General features: G+C 43.2%; 1 protein-coding gene across 2 annotated transcripts in view; it reads right to left on the bottom strand.

Moving 5' to 3' along the window:
* Window positions 1–17,538, bottom strand: part of ptprsb (protein tyrosine phosphatase receptor type Sb) — a 69,783-nt gene extending 52,245 nt beyond the window's left edge. The window contains exons 1-3 of one of the 2 annotated variants that reach the window (XM_084913479.1): window positions 17,198–17,538; window positions 3,833–4,040; window positions 233–381 (exon numbers count right to left, since the gene is read on the bottom strand). In XM_084913479.1, the coding sequence (XP_084769605.1) occupies window positions 233–381; window positions 3,833–3,971 (288 nt within the window). In that variant the 5' untranslated portion in view covers window positions 3,972–4,040; window positions 17,198–17,538. The remainder of the gene's footprint in view (window positions 1–232; window positions 382–3,832; window positions 4,041–17,197) is intronic. The other variant, XM_084913478.1, reaches the window with a different exon arrangement.
* Between the last annotated feature and the right edge of the window lie 1,630 nt (window positions 17,539–19,168).

Genomic DNA, 19,168 nt, shown 5'->3' with positions numbered 1-19,168 from the left:
TTTATATTAAAATTTTAAAAAAATAACTGGAAAAAAAACTATTTCTCACATACATAACAAAGTCTTATCTTAACAGTTTTTTGCCTATCCACTCTCTGTATAAATTTATTTACAGTGTAACGTCAAGGTTGTAATTAATGTATTCATTCAAATAATATGCATGTCTTTTTAATGGATTTGCATATTCATATCTGTCATGCAGTTACAGTTGAACATTGAGCACTGTGACAACCACCTCGATACGCTGGGAGTTGACCTTCTTGCCCTTCTTGTTCCAGTAGACAGAGGGCTTGGGATTGCCTGTGGCTTGGCACACAAATGATGCTACACCTCCTGATACTCCGATCTGGTCTGTGGGAGTCTTGGTGAATTTTGGGGGAGCTGAGAGAGAGAGAGAAAAGAAGGGAGAAAAATGAGTGAGGGATGGGGGAAAATTAAAACAGAGGCAAGACACCAGAGGGCTACAAATGAACTCCACAACCAGCAACAACCGTCCCCGCTGACCACGCCCCATTTCACTGTCAATGACTGGTCAGGCCGACTTGTGTTCTGATGGCTATGTGTTGTGCTTACTTCCTGGGTATCATCTAGAGGACAAACTGAAGGACTTCCTGTGGGCCATAAATAAAAGATGGGGCTGGGCTTCACAGGAACATCTCTTTCTCTCTCTCCGTCTCTCTGCTTTCTCGAGGGCAGGCTGCCATTGTATTTCATGCAGCACAGGCTGTCATGACACATGAGTGTTTCACAGGTAGGTGAAGTGTTGGCTGCAAATTCACAGCATATAATTGGTTTAAATGTATTAATATCAGAGGTGTCATTTTGTGCCTGTGCATGCCAAAGAACTGCACAGAGATCCTGATGATGTTAGCAAACACAATGAACACAGCAGCACAGGGTTTTGTTAATTTTCAGAGTCGACTCGAGGAGACAATTTCATCTTGGAGGCTGAAAGCATCTTAGGTGGGACGTATGAGCGCTGCGGTCGCCCTCTAAGACGAAAACAGCAATTTCCAAGTGTGATATTGAGCCAGGCGTAGCGAACCTACACTTCTCACAGCGGCTGAGTCAGATCAGTCAAACAACCTCATGCAGCCACCCTTTGCTATCTGTCTGTGGCCTGTTTCCATGGCGCCCAGCTTAACTCCTCCTCAGCTACAGAAACACCGCTATCCATCAGGGTGAAATCAGGATGACCCTTACCATGGCAACCTGGATGCCTCCTCCCCTACATCTGGGTGGGTGAGGTCTGCCTGTGTTGATTCACTTCTGCTCTGAAGACCGCACAGGAGCAACAAAAGAAGAAGCCCTGCCTATCAAGAAATCACCAGCAGATTCTAAAGCCTTTTTGCACGTCTTCCCACTCCTACCCACTTCGTTGGTTAACAGCCACGCAGAACACTTCCCAGTGCCTTGACAGTAACTGGAATAACATCATGTCAAAAGACTGCTCCTGTCCCGCCTGCCCCGTGTTGTCTCTTAAAGACCCACTCTGAATGTCAGAAATAAAGTGGTTTCATTTTAGGCTTACCATAATCTGCACAGGAAGAAGCAAAAAGCTGGTACAGTAGAGTCAATCAGAACAAATTTATGCCCACCATTTTGGGACTCAAGAGCAGGGTAGTTTTTTCTGAGGACTCTTAAAAAAGCACAGAGTATTGAACAGGCTGCTGTTTTTTTTTCTGACAACAATATAAGAACTATCAAAAAAAAAAAATCAAAAAAGAAAATATGTCATGGCTGAAACTGCTTTCTCCATCCTATAGGGTTATGAATGAATTTCATGTTCTTCTTAGGGATTGAACATGGTTTTCGGTGGCTTTACTTTGAGTCCAAAACGTTTTCTATGTTCTTTTTACTGTACTTCAACACCAATCCGCGTGCAAAACCGACCCCACTGGCAGTGTTACCACTTAAGCCTCTTCTGAAAGCCAGAGAAAAGCCCTACAAGCTACTGGCTCTGGATGGATGTGGACTGAACAGCAACTAGTTATGAGAGGAAGATTCCAGAAAGCTGCCCCGAAAAATGAGGCACTAATGAGAAACCGTGGCTCTTTAATACCAAGTCCCACTCTGTTTCCACGGAACAGGATGGTCTACCACTGAAATACCTATTGTCTGTTTTTAAGGGAGCACCTTTGTAACCGGTAATCATTTGACTGAAAGACTGACTGCTGCTGAGCTGAGATACAGCTGGGACCTGCAGGCGTAGTGCCATAAATGAGTTCGGAGCTTGTTTCAAGTAACGCTGTGGGCTAAAGAGGAACAAGTTTGGGTTGGAAAATTTCTTTTGGGGGAATTAGAGTAACCTCTTGTGAAATGTACAGCTCTAAAAGACGCTACTTATGGCAAAGGTATTACTGCAACCAGCTGTGGTCTGACAAGCCCTTAAGCCACTTTTAATAATGCGTCTCTTGCTGATTATGTGTTTTTTGTTGTCAACTTTGTTTGCATTTCATGGCTAAATGCGTGACAAAAATGAAAGGAAATTTAAAAATAAAACCTCCTGTGATACAAAGATGATGACTGCAGAGTACGATGTGTTGCTGGGCACATAAGAGACAAAAATAAAAGGAACACTGTCTCGGAAGAGGATCGCTGTCAGGGAAACGCTAACCATGTTTTGCATAAAATTCGACAAAGTGATGGTGAAGCATAATATCTGAAATTAATTTTCAATAATTTGGAAAAGAGCTGAGTTGAACCAGTAAATAGTCAGAGGCACTGAGGGCCTACTAGCAAATCTCTCCCTTTTAGAAGTACTTATTGTCCATTATTTGGTGTAATCTGTTTACCTAGGCTAATTTGGTCATTGTTCTGTTATACATATTGTTAATGGAAGAATTCCAGTTATGATTTTATCTCCTTCGTTACTCAGAAAGCTAGAGAGATTTGGATCTACAGGGAAAGAAAGATTATTTTCCCCTCCACAATACTATCTGCTCTGCTGAGCAACACTGTAGGTGGTCAAAAAGCAGCAATATTCAGTCCCACAACATTTCAGCTGAAAGTTGGCTGTTGTGTAATTTTTTTTCTCTTCACTGAATATAAAAAGATTTCAGATATGATGTCAGTCTTATAAAAGAACCGTGGACGCAAATTGGTTACGCAAATGGGAGATGAAAAAAAAAAAAAACGCACGAGGCAACTGCCGTATCTAATGGTGAGAGATGCCATCTCCGTCTTTAACCTAGCTTACCTTTTTACCCAAAAAAATCTAAATATATCAGTTTAGTAACATTTTCAGAGCTGTGACAGCTGTGTGTGTGTGTGTGTGTGTGTGTGTGTGTGTGTGTGTGTGTGTGTGTGTGTGTGTGTGTGGCCAACTGAGGCAGGAAATTTGTGGAAATGTTGTAATCAAGGAGATGATGAGGAACATGCTGATGGAACCTCCTGGCTTATCACAACACATTAACAATGCCACAGCCCTAAGATGATGTGCTGACAGGCCTGGATCCACTCCTCTCATACACACACACATATACAACACACACCGCACACATAGACTCACATACACACACACAGAATCAAAGACGCACACACACACAGCAACATATATATACACGTCTGTGCCTCGCATTCATTGCTGACAATATACCAGCTGCCATTCAACTGAGAAAAAGACAAAAAGACAAAAAAAGACTGCCGACACATAAATAGACACAGACAGACAGACAGATAGATAGATAGATAGATAGATAGATAGATAGATAGATAGATAGATAGATAGATAGATAGATAGATAGATAGATAGATAGATAGATAGATAGATAGATAGATAGATAGATAGATAGATAGATAGATAGATAGATAGATAGATAGATAGATGTACCTAGTGCTTCACCCACGCTGCTCAAAGGTCTGGTTAGCAGGATAATCAACAGCAGACACAGGGGAGATAGGCTAATCCACAGCCCCAGGATTGGCCTTCTGGCCTGGGCCAGGACTCCACCAGTCTTGGGCCGAGGCATGGCACCACCGTGGATTGGTTAGAGATGACGGAGATTTGAGTAGGGCTTCACTCAACAGGGATAGGCACTCTGCAGACACAAGAGAAAAAAAAGAAGGAAGGTCAGGCATATTTCCGTCACCTCTGATTCATCATTCTGCTTTTAGAGCAGCATCTGAAATGTCAACACACCATGAAGGAAGAGGGAAAACATACAATACTATATACTAATGTAGAAAAAAATAATAAAAACATGAAGAAAATTAAAGACATATTCATGCTAATGCAGGATTAGGTCTTTTGATTTAGTCAGAGCACTTCTGACTTGGGATTAACAGCTCAAGCAGGCCAGCTCTGGCTGAACTAATACAAGAACAATAGAGCCACTGCTCAATAACTATGACAAGAAACAGACCGAAATAGTTTCCAGCATACTGCTTCTGTATTAATAAGTCTTCTTTTCTAGTGAGCCGTGAAATGAGCTGCAAAGATACAGTTTTAAGAGTTCTTTTTTTTTCTAAGACGTCCTAATAATTTCATTTTGCTCTGGCCTAATTCCTTCTTAGCGTTCAGTATTTTAGTTTTCTGGTGCCACATAAAAGTGTTAATGCAATAATACATCCAGAGTGTACCACCGTAATGGAAAACACTCAAACAAAGAGGACTGGGGGGGGGGTCAGTAGGAATGCGGCAAAATTCAATAACAGCAAACGTATCAGAAGCTGCTGCTTTAATAGATGTACCCCCTTCTTGTTAATCCCTAGCCTTGGAGGGGATCTCCATCAGCATTTCTTTTTTTTTTCACTCTCTTTCTTCACACAAACACAAGCGCACATGGGCACACAAATCTGGAAGACTGAACATAATTCAGCTCTGTCTGCTTACAGAGATTTAGACAAGCTGTGCAGAAGCTCCCCGTCTGGGAGTCAATAACTCCTCAGTCCTATCGAGCTCTTCCGACCCCCACCCCTCTCACCCGATGTGTCAGAACGCAGGTGGGGAGGCCAAATGAGAAAGGAGCCTTTGTTAACCTGTCATAAATCACGCACATACATGTTCTCCTTTCAAGCAGCAGTACGGGATAACATATACGCTCCCAGGGAGACATAATAAGCATTAACAGGTGACGGGGCAAGCTGTGATTGGCACATAAATATGCGCAAACACCCATAAGCACACTTTCACCCTGACATCAGCCGATACGCTGCCAGAAATGGAGGAGCAGCGATCAGGCCGACCCTTAGTCGCCTTTCCTAAGCGAAAGCGGCATTTCTGGTGAGTTACATATTCAAAGTCTCCTCCAACCACTTATTGAGCTAATGACCTGCTCATAAACATTACTGTCTGCCAGTTCCTACACTAAAAATAGCTCGACTGAAAACATGGCCGTCTATCTGATAGAGACTCTTCTCGCCGCTCTGCCCTCGCCTTATCTAACGCCATGTAATAGCCGCTGAATAGAAAAGCTTTCAGCGTCCCCTTTTCAATTGAACAATGTGATAAGAAAAATCAGATCAGAGCTCATTCGAGCACCATTGGTAGCATGTTAAGTAAATTCCCCTCTTACGGAAACTCAATTTGCCAGCGTTAATCTAACCAGGGTTACCGTTCTGCGTGGAGCCACATGGCCACTGAAACATTAGGCACTCCTTGCATGATGCAACGTCTGCTTCCACTGTCCTGTGTGCTGGATTTGCTGTGGCACTAATATCTCTCTGTGACCTCAGTCCAACCCTTTCTATCATTTCGTTTATCCTCTCCTCCCTGTTGTCTTTTCACCTGCTGACAAAAACCCCTCTCTACCTCTACCTTCACTATAGGCGCACAGCCTCTAATCCTTAATCTTACTCTCGTCTCACTCCTGCATTAGTCTCAGTATTCCAGAAATCTCCTCTTTTCCCATTTCCTTTCATCCGCTTCCTCCCCTCTCCTCCCCGTTTTTCTCTTTTACTTCCTCGATAACCTCTCCTCCCTTGATGCCATCTTCTCTGTGATACCCGATCATTCATCTCCTTTATTCGTTTTTGTTTTTTTTATACGTACTCTAACCCCTGCTTGTATACAAATCCTCTTCCTCCGCCCCAGCTGCCCTGCACCGGCTGCTCCAGCTGTTGTTGGTCCATTGACACAGTTCAAACAAAAGAGCTTAGAGCATCCTACAGCTGTGAAAGTTGAGGGAAGAAGCCAAAACAGATACACAGAAGCCCCAGCAGGAGCAGACCCAGCAGACCAGGCCCATCTAAGCATATCTGAGCTCGTGCTTATGGTAACTAACAATCGTCTTCACCTCTCAGCATACAAACAGTCAACAACCAGGCACGTTGCTCATTGCCGAAGCAGAATTAAAAGGTGCGAGCACAAAAATTCTCATGACTCAGGCCAATAACCCCTCAGAGATACTGCAACCCCCCCACCCCATCATCTGAGCTCAGCATCCGGAAAGAGAGAGGACAGCAGGGGTTGTGCTTATTACCTTTTCAGTGTGACAACACAGATGGTCACCCAGACAGATAGATTGATGGGGATGCGTGTGCTATTTATTGCGGGGAAGTCGATAATGACACCAAAGCTCAGGTGGTGAAACGTACACCGGTTATTGTGCCCCATCAGGCTGATGAAATAACATTGTTTAGGTGGCATCCAACCTGGCCCTGCTCCGCTGGGGCCCCTCGGAAAGATGACATGTTTTGTTTTCCTCACCTCGTCCTCCCACCCCGCACCTTCCTTCCCTCCACCCTCCGTCCCTTCCCACCGTACCCGCGATGCCTTGCACCACAAGTGGGTTGAGATGGTCTCCCAAGGCCCGTCTCCATGACAACGAGCCACGAGCACTCATGGAAGGACCAGATCTGTTTCCTGCTGCACCACGTTAGCTGTGAGTGAGCACACCTGATAAGGAGGCTCGTGTTGATTCCTTTTACCTTTAATTTGGATCCAGTTCTGGGAGTAAGCATCAAAGGAGTCTTGTAGAGGAGGAATCAATCCAACTATACATATGTATATACGTAGTCTGGCATTTATAATTACAGGGAACACAACTGAAATAAACAGAAATAAACACATGGCTGTGCACCACTGTGTTATTTTTGGATTTTAATGAGAATGCATGCACTGCAGTTAGCCTTCTCTCACATTTTTATCAGTGATTCTGAAATCATGTACACAAATATGTGCACTTAAACTTTTTCGGCACAAATATAACCATGTCTTGAATTATGCATGTCTTAGTGTGCCAGCTTGGAGTGGAGGCATTTGGAGTAGAAATCATGTATCACTAACATACATGGCCAGACTAGAAGCGATATTACTTCATGTTTCTACGACCCTGGACCCTGTAGGCAAACGACACTCGCAAATGCTTGCACACCCACAGGGCCGTGCGCACACAACACGAACGCACACACATAAACATGGCAGATGGCAAAGCATCATGGGGGAGATTGGCATTCGCTCGCTCACACTTCCCTTCACTTTCTCTCTTAAACACACAGCCCACAGACACACACACGTTTATGAACACACACACGCTCACACGCTGAGGATCAGAAGCACAGGATGAAGTACGGCTTACTGCAGGCATGAGCTACACCGCCCTGGTTACATTTTTAGCAGTGGAAATAAAATATCTGAGGCTCCTCTCTAACAAGAAAAAAAAACAGCTGTCACTCAAACACGGAGATGCCCCCCACCCCCTACCCCTCCCCGGAATTTAAATGCATATGTAGACCTGCGTACTCCAACTAAACCTCCATCGGTCTTGCTTAATGCTGCAGGATGCTGAAGCAGGGGCTGCCTCATACAACGCGCATCCAAACAGCGTTATCAGGGGACATTTTGACAAACACCAATAAAATTCCCAACCCGCAGCTACCATTTTCATCACGGGTCTGAGCCTATAAACAAGGCTGCTGCTGGAGTTTCAAATCACACCTCTGAGAGCAAACATGACTCACAGAAATAGCCTAAGAAACATGTAGGCATGGAAGGAAAACCCATATATGTCGCGTGCGCTGCCTTCTTTTCTAATCGTCACGTAGCACATAACTGAGGGGAAATGCGGATCATCAATTCATTGATGAGATTGTGACTTTTCTGTCATCCATTCATTTAAGCCTTATCCCAATTACTGTTATTCTCTGTCTTCACTAAGTGACTATTTTGCTTTAAATCATGTCACACTGAGCTGAGTAATTAGGGGGCTTGATGGTTGGTCAGGGAAAAAAAGGCAATTTAAAAGCATCACTCTGGTCTCAGTTAAATTGTGACTTGCATTTTTCTTCGACTTAGTTAATAATTACTAAAGTGACCTATGAATGAAAGCACTAATTGCACACAAAATGATTACTTGTCCAAGAGAGAATAACAGCTTTGCTCATAAAGAAAATAAGATTGGAGGATTAGAGTGGTAGTACCGCAGTACGGTTTACACAGTTGCTTAGCAAGTGAAAGCTCCCAGGTTCAATCCCGGGAGAAAACACAAACCTGTTTGGGTTACGTCAGGAAGGGCATCTGGTATTTAAAAAAAAAAAAACATCTGCCAAATATGCACGGAGCGCTACCTGCTGTGGCGAGCCCGTGTGAATAAGGGAGCAGCTCAAAGTATCTTGTTGTAAAATTATAAATAACTATCCTTAACTCTGCCAGATCTGACTTACAACATAGCATCTCAACAATTTTAAAAAGTACATTTAAAAACAAATCACTAGAAATTATCTGTCGTCTTTTTTTATTTGAAAATTATGCATTTTCATTTTCCTATTTGGATTAGTAGACGGAGAACAGCATACATTATTAATACATGTGTCTTTGTTCATCAGTTCTTCTGTTTGTTTAATTTGTTTCTGGGTCATACTGTGTGACAGGTGAGTGCTGACGTTAATTCCTCATTTGTTTCGACACCTTGATGTAGTTGACGGTTTGCTTTACTTGAATGTTTTAGAGAGATTTCTGTTTGCACAGTTTTGATGTGAACATACAAAGGTATTCAGGGGTGGGTTTGGTGTGGGTGCTACTGTGGGTGCTTTCAAATCTTTCTGTCTCCAGCAGGAAGTTTCCTTTTATACCTTATTATAAGCTCTTCAGAAAAAAAAGCAGCATGGCTTTCTCATTATGATGAAATAAGCTTTTACAGATTAAATACACTTTCTCGGGATGATAACAAAACAAAATTCAAAACTGAATCTACCCACATACTCTCTCAGGCTTTCTCTGGTGGGGAGTGTGAATTTAGCTTTAGGTCACAGTTTAATTAACTGATCACCCACAGCTAAAAAGAGAAGAGCTTTCCTGGACTCTACGCTTTGACTTTCCTCATTTTAGCCACATTTGCAGCAACGTCCTGGGTGTCTGACCCCTCTGTCTAATCCCAGCATTAAGCGAAGATGCCAGTACAGCCTTTCTCCCTGCACATCAGCGCATCAATAAAATTATAGAGCAGCACGAGCATCATGTGACTATTTAAGCATTAAAATCGCTGTTCCCCATTATAAAGAAAAATCTGGACGCGCTTCAGTTTTTCCCCATTAAAACTACGTTTCCGAGCCAAGACGACACACTGATTCGTGATGATGAACAAAGGGAGGGGTGGAGAGGAGAGACAGAAGCGTGACTAACCAAACTAACTTTCACTTTGACCTCAATCGCTGCATACCCGGGACGGACTAAAGCTGCCGTATCCCAACAATGGTGAGGCAAATGTACACCCACGCATCTTAAAAGGGGCTCCAAGGTCAGACTGACCAACACAACTAGAAAGAGGCATCTCTTTCTGATGGATAAAACAGCCTCAGATAAGCCTAGCAACAGATGGACTAGATCCTGCTAAGCAGGAAATGCCTTCAAAATGCTATAAAAGTGTACACAGGCCTGATTATCTTACGGGAGGTCAGAGGGTTGACACGCATTTACTGGGTAAGGAAGTCCTTGTCGCCTCCTTGCAAGAAGTTAGATTTGATCCTTCTGGTGTCCTTAACATTTCAATGAGAAAAAGATCCTTTCCTAATGTCACACATCTGTTAAACACATTCATTGCACTGGTATTAGATTACGTTTAATTAAAAAAAAATTAAATTACTCTCTGACCTTTATTTTAACAGCTAAGGGTTCTTTAATACCCTGCCACCTGTTTTCTGAGGTGGTAGTTTTACCCATTAGCTGCTTACACCGAGTTTAAGTATGTTACTGTCTGACAAGGCTCCAAGTCGAATGACTGATTTTGAAAAAATATGATAGTAATATAATTATGAAGCCAGTACACACAAGGGCCAGATGGATCTGATTCTCGGCTGAACGTTGTGTGTAATCTTTATACTTGTTAAGATTGGTAGGAAAGCCAGGATATTTAAGAGTCAGCCCAGAATCCATAGGCCCTGACAACAGGTCCCATATTCATGATCTATGCATCACGGAACTGTGTGAAAACCTTGCAGCTTCAATTTGACAATTTTTCACGCTTTCAAATAAGTTCAAGGATTATTTGCTCCTCCGTGAGCTCAGTCAATTTTTCAACCCCTTAGGCTCATAAACCTCTTTCAAATCCCTTAGGGTAATGCCAAAATGCATTGTCATCCAGCTAAAACATGGCTCTTTCCTCCCTAAAAAAAAAAAGGAAAAAAAAGAAAAAAAAAAACAATTGACATTTTAGCAGATGCGGCTTCACCTGACAGGTGAAGGTTTTTATCTGACAAAAGCAGAGGAACAGGATGCGCGCGTGTCCACATGCAGACACCTACGCAATGCTCACTCAGCTGAAACGGCAACACTGAGCTCGCAAACACCCAAACATAATTCGTAATTTTCTTTCAGCGACCCAATCCCCCCCCCCGCACCCCCTTGTTTTTTTGCCTCCTCTGTTGCCGCTTATTCAGAGGCAGCCGATCTTCTGTGCAGCGGCTCATTACGCAGGCTGATGGTTGAGCCCTTGTCAACTCACTGTCCAATTAGCATATCCAAGGCTGGCACAGACTCTTATCCCAGCGGGAGAAAGAACTGTACATACATACTGATGTCCACATAGTTATGCACTTGCATGTACGTCCCTAATTGTTAAACAGCTCTGACATATGAGAAAAGATGCAGAGTGTAAATTGTCCGCTCCTGATTCAGATGTAAGCAGGGCGATTGCTTCTTTACATAAATCCAAAACACTGGTAATAAATGTGTTTTAGATGAATTATCAAGCCCATCGAGCAAAACACACACACACGCACACACAAAACACGCACTGACAACCAATTAGTGAGCTTCTCCTGCAGCAGGACTGAGGCTCCCTGACAACACAGAGCACCTTCATCTTCCTGGACGTCATTGTCATCGTCCTGACCATCATCATATTTCACTTGTGTTTCATTAATGGGACATGCCACACATTTTTACCTCCACGTTTCAGCTCTTTCTCGAAACCTACACATCAGCTAGGAGACAAAGCCACGCTGTGTGAAGCGGATTTCAGAGCCCGTTAAAAGCCTCGAGAGTAATAACAGCAGCCTTGAGAAAGACAGCGCCTTTCTGATTTACCATTCATACCTAACCCAACAACGAGGATGTCATTAATGTAAGCTTCACGGAGAGTCTTCAAACCGATTCATCTTCTTATTGATTTATAAAAATGAAAATCACTGTCTGCAAACACACAGCAGATGGTTTAAAGTCCAACACGCCCCGGGCATAACCTTACAAGTGTTTAAAGGCAGCTTTTGTGCTGCGATTTTGAAGCGACCCTCCTTTTAATATTTGCTCAGGTAAACGATGTGCAGCCGCTTCGGCAGGTCCTTATTCATTTCCTGCCGACACATTGTTTGTTTGCCCAAGAAGCCACTCTCTCCAGAGTATTTTCGCTGCCATGGTATCGCCTGTCTGCTGTGGTCACATGACACGCCGTCCACTGAGAGCTCATTAACTCACAACTGCAGCACTTTTCTCCAACAACACTGAGATCATCTGTAGAGCATCAGCATTCATTTCACACGCCACACTGTTTGGTATGCAGTTAAGGTCAATGTAAAACATATAAAATAAGGCTAAACACTGAAAACTTGCAATGTTTTTGCCGCATACGCCGGTGAACGAATTCTATTTACGTGCTACACAGGCGCTACTCTTAAAAGGTCTGTCACTAACCAGCCATTGCATGACTTCCTGATGGAGATGAGATTTGTGACGCCAAATGAATTTCTCCTTGAGGGACAATAAAGTTGTGAATAGAATTGAAAAGCGAAGTAATGAGGTAGAAAAACTGCATTTGTCCTCTGTCTCAGAACTGAAATCAGTCGGGGAGTCTGTCTTGGTAAGTGAAGAGATGAAATGCTTGTCGAGGGTAACAGACTTGTGCACGGACGCCTTTCACCAATGACTAGCCATTACTCTCACCTCTGTCAAGCAAACACTTCATCCAAACTGGCATCCTTCAGTGCTGCGGAGACAGAGTAATCATGAAATGCCACAGACAAATGTGGAGGTGCATTCAAGAGCCATGTCAACCAGGCAGGCCCGGCACCTGCACACACATATTAAAGACTGCAGAATGCTCCTGCTGAATCAGGCCTAATCTTCCGGCTTTTAAGTTTCCCCTCTGTGATTTGTGACGATGGAATAGAGCCACAAGTTTCCTGGACATCGTCCCTTTACCATCCTGCATGGTAAAGGTCTTCATAGCAAAGCTGTTTCACTAAAGCAATAAAGATGTTCTTTCAAAGGCAACTGGCATATGGAGGCATGCCAAAACCTTTTCTTTTATTGGATGACTAGCGCTGACAGCAGGGTTTAAATAGGTGACACAAGCACCGGGCTTATTTGCAGGGAAATTTAAAATCATTAAGTCTGCTGTAATGCAGAATTACTCACATAAAGACTATTTTAAGTTTACTAGCTGCCGGTGAGGTTGTAATTAACAGCAGTGCTTGGAGTTGAACACACAAGAACGCAGGGGTAATGTTTGCATTGTGAACCATCCTAGTTTGTTGTTTAGTTTTAAACACTGTGTATCCAAATAAAGCCTTGGGGGGTTGGGACTGCTATTAGTGTTGTGGGTATTTGATCAGCAATCATGCTGCTGAACAGTAGGATTCATCCTCTATGCAACATGAACTAAAGTGTATGAGTTTACATCTAATAGCTATAGACTGACAGTGCTATCCTTACAGCCACAATCGGCTAAGAAACCTGAGCTAACTTTATCAAATCCAGTCTTCTGCCACACAGCGTGTACCATAATGACATAATGGTACTAAAAAAGGGATTGTAATATATGACAGCTATACAGATGCAATTTTTCTGCCTCCATGAGCATTCACATGGCTTTATTACACCAATTAAACCAAAGCCATATGATTTTATGCTTTACAAGACCTCCAATCAGAATGATTTTGGCATCACTTCATCCAAAATTAACTGATGGAAACCTACACTTTCCTCAAAGAGAAGGGTTTTTTGTTTGCTTGTTTTACTCCACGAGTTGAAAATACCTCAGAGAGCAGCCAAGTGCTGCTGTGGAGGAGCATGGATTATTCTGTCAAACATTTAATGACATCTAACTGGACGCTTCAAAACAAATGGTATCCCCTCTTTCACCAAGTCCTGATTAGTCAGTTTGTCTCCTGCTTTATCAGCCCTCTTGTCAGTCAACGTTATCCTCCTAATGACTCCTGTCAGTCAGGGATGTAACTGTCAACCCGTGTCAATGGCTGCACGTCGTCCTCCCGTGACTTGATAACGAGCTGTGCACATCAAAGCATTTGGCCATTTTCAGCGCAAATGTTTGCACGCGCCTCATCTTGAAATGCGCCGAAATTTCAACAGGAGAAACTTCTGCAACGCCCGATGATAAGAACGAGTTAGCTGTTCGGAAGGAGAACAGGGCTGACCCAGGGGAGAGCGAGGTGGCGGCGGCGGCAGCAAAACCTCGTTTGCATAGGGGAGGAGGACGGGAGGGGGGAGAGCTGAAAATGAAGGTGAAGATCTCTTCAGATGTGGCAGTTGTGATGAAAAGAGAAGCAAATGACTGAAGACAAGAGGTGGAGAAGAGAGGTAGTGGAGCAGCGTGCATTATTCATCCCTGCTGACACATCAGAATCTCTGATTCATCTGGAGAAGGGCATCAGTCAAGTCAAAACCTATCTCTGAGCCTTCACTCATGTGTACGCACGGGAACACAGACCCATGAAGAAAACACACACACACACACATAACCACAAGTGACCCTTGTGGTCGAAGAAAGATCATAATGGGTCTGGTTTAAGAGACGCATCTTTACATAACTAGATTACAGTGCAAGTTTCAACTGTTAAAGCAGCTACCTAATACTTTTTTGTGTACTTTAATTATTTGTACACATCATCAATTTTAAACTAGGGCAGCTGTGGCTCAGGAGGTACAGCAGGTCATGTACTGACTGGAAGGTTGGTGGTTTAATCCCTGGGTGCTCCAGTCTGCAAGATGCTGTTTGAAGTGTGAATGCTACATAAAAAAAGGTCCTGATGTATAAAGAGCTCTGAATGTTTGACTCGAGTAGAAAAGCACTATATAAGAACCAGTCCATTACACACTAAGCATGTCTCGACGCACTCTTGGAGCCAGTTTTGAACTTTTATCGTTAGATGTGGTGATGAAGCCATAAAGTGGTCATTTAGTATGTGATTGCTGATAATTGTGTGTGTGTTTCTTTGCAACTAATGTCCTCATATTAATAATCTGATGGCTGGACGATTACCAAAATGAACATATAAAATACCACAGAATATACTTCCTACATGCTATAGAAAGGCTCAGCCACCTCATTTAACCATTTATGAATTAGATTAGCTCAGAAATACTAATTCGACCACCAGAATTTTGAAAAGCATTAATGCTATGCTACGATGATATGATAATAAGGAAAGCTGGTTTAATGCCCAGCCATACTAAAGATAAGGGTTAGATTTGGGTATAAAACAATATAGTTTTAGTGTGCATCCTGATAGTCCCCAATTCAAGTTTCATTCCAGTTATTAGGTCAAAAAATAGATGTTTTGATTTTTAAAGGGTACTGTTTTGAGTAATGCGGTGCCTCCAACCACATTACACAGGTGTATTGGCTTCATTCTGCATGCTGTATATGAATTGCTTTCAGGAGCATATAAATAAACAGAGGCAAAGCAGACAAAAGCTCACTGTTTGGAAGGCTTTGAAAAGGTCAATTAATATCTATTCCTAGACAACAACAAGTTGTTTTTTCCCCCCTTCTTGTAATACAGGTGGCTACGCTCCCAGCATCAAAGTCGCACGCCTTTATGTTCTCCTTCCTTCCTTCCTTCCTTCCTTCCTTCCTTCCTTCCTTCCTGGTAATGGAGGGTAGGCACAGAGCCTGGCAAAATCCAAAGATGGGCATAGCATGTAACACAGGGGAAGAACGTAAGAGAGCAGAGCAGTTAGGGTAACGCTGCAGCGAGAATCTGGGATTGAGACTTCAATGAAGCCTTTGACTTGGAAACCAAAGCTGCTCCAGTGGGAGCACACGTCACCCAGCATATTAAAGTCTGGATGGATCTTACAGTGGTATCTGTTCAGAGGGAGCAGAAAACCATTGAGGCCCATGGTTGAACCCTGTGAAATGCTATCTAAAGAGTACATGCCATCACTGATTTCATGAGCTACCGCTCCTAACAGCGCGTAGATGAATACCTATGGGGCCAAGAATCTCTTGACTCTTGGAAGAGAAAATCTGATCTATTTCCAGCACACAGAGGTAATCAACCAGTCCAGTTATTCTGCTTCCACCATAATGACTTCCTTGTCATAACGATGCAAATATACTCATTGCTTGCCATCTTATGAAGGTGCATAGTGTAGCCTTCTGTTAAACACAGAGTGGAGCTGAAAAGACGAGGGGGAAAAAAATCGGGAGGGGATCTGCTAAAGAGAGGAATCCATGCATAAAAACGACTGATTAAAATAATTAGGGATGTGGAAATGGTCTGGAACAATAACCAGCAAACACAAGGTGCCCCAGGGAACATTTCCCATCTGTGTGTGAGGAGGAAGACCTCCCTCAAATTCACCACGACAGCATGATTTTCTAGTTTACAGAGGCCACACAACGGAAACCCAGAAAAACGAAACAGGCCCTTCAAGTTTACATGATTAAATCCCAAACGGGCAATAGCCCTCGGAAAATGTGTCAGGATGAATCGACGTATCATTAAATTACATTCTGCCTGCACGCGTGACTGGCTGTGTTAACAGTCAAAACCTTGTGTTTATAATTATAGACATCTGAGAGGTCTATGGACTAGAAACACTGCCTATATGTGCAGATGGGCTTGTTTTAAGTAATGCTGGAGAGCAGCAGATGCAGCAGCAGCAGCACCACATCTATTGTCTAGGAACCAGTCCTGCTAAATAAGTCCATCCGCTTTGCCACCTGGTGCCTTCCATACCATAAATGATTCACAAATATTGGTATAATAGCCTGTATGGATTCATAATGTGTCTGCAAGGGCCCCTTTGACTATGCTGACATAATGACATTATCATAGTGTTATATTTACTTTGGCGTGGCATCAGTGAAATTTAGACACAATAGAAACAAAACTAAGAGTTTTCTTTCCTTTTTTCTTTCTTTTTAAAAATATCCTTGGCGGATATACAAGATGCCTGTGTTACATAGATTTGATCATAAAGATGAGCTCTTTCTTGTCTGAGTCTACTATTTATATTTTTCTTTCCTTCTTTCTTTTTCTTTTCTTTTCTTCTTCTTCTTTTTTTTTAATAGTCTTTAAAAAAAACGGACTCAACATAGACTCGTCGCGCCTGGAGAGTGCTTTAAAGGGCCATCAAAATAAAAGCCACTTTTAATGACAGTTGATGAGGAACAAAGGCTTTGCCAGTCTGCCCAGGTCCCTCATGCTGCCCAGCCAACAATAAGGAGGAGGGGGTGATGAAGAGGGACGCGCACTCACAGCGTTGTTGCCAACCAGCCTGATCTGCACAACCTCGTTTTTTTGTGTTTTTTTTTTGTGTTTTTTTACCCAAACGCTTGAAACAAAATCTGAAGCGATGCTGCAGCTGCTGAGTAAAAGAGAAACACCACAAAGAAACACCCCGGGAAAGACTGAGCGGTGAAATTCCATCCGGGCTGGGATCTACTCTTACCGCTTTAGTTTCCAAAAGGCTATTCGACAAGTAAAAATGTAACCAGCCTGGGTGAGGTGCACGACTGCAAACATTAACTGTTAAAATAAATATACATATGTATAAATGGATGGTGCGGGTTACCTCGGTAGGAAGTGCTCCGTCTTCCTTACTGTCTGGTAGATTCATGTGGGTGGATTTGCAGCTGGAAGCTTCCTTAGAAACAGCAAGGATAAATGTAATCCAGTGGCAGCTCCACTCAGATGAAGGTCTTCCTTTGTGGAGGGTGCATGCACACATCGCCGGCGTTTCCCCCCCACACACACCGTCCTGGCTGTCCACCGACCTCTCGGAGCGCAGCGGGTCACGGCTGCTCCTCAGCCCTTTTGTCGGGAGAGCATTGCTGATCGGGCGGCCTCAGATACTGCTGGTTGATGTCATTGATACTCCCTGCCTTCTTCCTTAATGCCCTCCTCCTTCCCTCTCCTCGCCTACCCCTCCCAGCTCTCTCTCTCTCTCTCTCTCTCTTTCATGCACACACCGGAGCACTCCCCCCACCCCTCCCTCTTACACATGACGTGATGCAGGCAAGATCTCCAATAGCAACCGTATCCCCCATCACCTCTATTACCCCCATTACTTCCCCACTTCAACCCCCACCTCCTCCAGCTCTCTCTGGTATCGCTGACTGGTGCAAAAGAGGCAGCAGCTGTGGCAGGTTGGTCTTGTGTATTGGTGACTGATTTATTTATTTATTTATTTGCCCCCACTTTGCTCCCCAAGGAGCTAAAATGAAGAGAAGCACCCTAGACCTCTTAGATTCCCATAACATAGCATCTAATTATAGCTGCTGGCAGGAATAAAGAGTCAGAGGCTCATAACGGCTCCCACTGAGCAGAACTCCCATACTAAATTACAGCTGGACTCTAAAATATTGTAGGGAAATACAAGTCCTGGTGAGATGCTATGGGAATCCATTAATAATTCCACAGGAGGTAAATAACGCAGTAGCATCTGAGGACAACAGATGGAAGGAGTTTAAAAGTATTATTTATTGTTCTGGAGACAGACTCAGTAGCAAGTTTATAGGTTCACTTGCCTAAAATGAACGACTATTAAAGCCAACAACAGTGCAACAAATCCACGTTCATCAAGGTTATGGTCAGCTTTCATTTAAGCTGCTGATTTAGTTTTACCTTTACTTTAGGGTTACATCACTGGCTGAGCAACAGTATCAACCAATATTGATGAGAATCAGAATCAGAATACTTTATTGATCCCTGGGGGAAATTATTTTTTTGTTACAGTGCTCCATTATAAACCAACATAAACCAACATTAAGACAAGACAGACAATACGCTAACTAAGAATAGTACAATATATACATATATATATATACATAAGTCACTCATTAATAAATAGCTGGAAAAGAAACGTGTAGTTGTAGCAGTAACCAGTGTGTTAAGTGGATGCGTTGTACAGGGAGATGGCCACAGGCAGGAAAGATTTCCTGTGTCGTTCAGTGGTGCTTTTCGGTAATCTCAGTCTCTCACTGAACGAGCTCCTGTGACTGACCAGCATGTCATGGAGTGGGTGGGAGGTGTTATCCAACATTGTCTTTATCTTGGACAGCATCCGCCTCTCCGACACCACCTTGAGGGAGTCCAGCTCCATCCCCACAACATTACTGGCCTTACGGATTAGTTTATTAAGTCTGTTGGCATCTGCGACCCTCAGCCTGCTCCCCCAGCATGCAACAGCATAGAGGATCGCACTGGCCACAACAGACTCGTAGAAAATCCTGAGCATTTTCTGGCAGATGTTGAAGGACCTCAGTCGCCTCAAAAAATAGAGACGACTCTGGCCCTTCCTGTAAAGTGCTGTGGTGAGAAGGAGTGTTCTGGTAGCAGCAGCTGATGTTTATCTCTTGATGCATACGTATACATCATATATACCAGTACTGGTATTCTTGACTATTTTAGGCTGGAGTTAGCAGTAGTCTATTATAAATGAGCTGTTCCTTATAATTTATTCAGTCCTGTTATATTAACAAAGGTGGATTCATTGATCATTTATATCAGTGGGGTCAAATGTGTGCACTTTTATCATTGGTTT

Source organism: Perissodus microlepis, chromosome 18, assembly GCF_051167445.1.
Source record: "Perissodus microlepis isolate ML-2025 ecotype Zambia chromosome 18, ASM5116744v1, whole genome shotgun sequence".
Lineage (NCBI taxonomy): Eukaryota > Metazoa > Chordata > Actinopteri > Cichliformes > Cichlidae > Perissodus > Perissodus microlepis.
The sequence above is the reverse complement of the archived record's forward strand: the minus strand, read 5'-3'. Positions and strand labels throughout refer to the sequence as shown.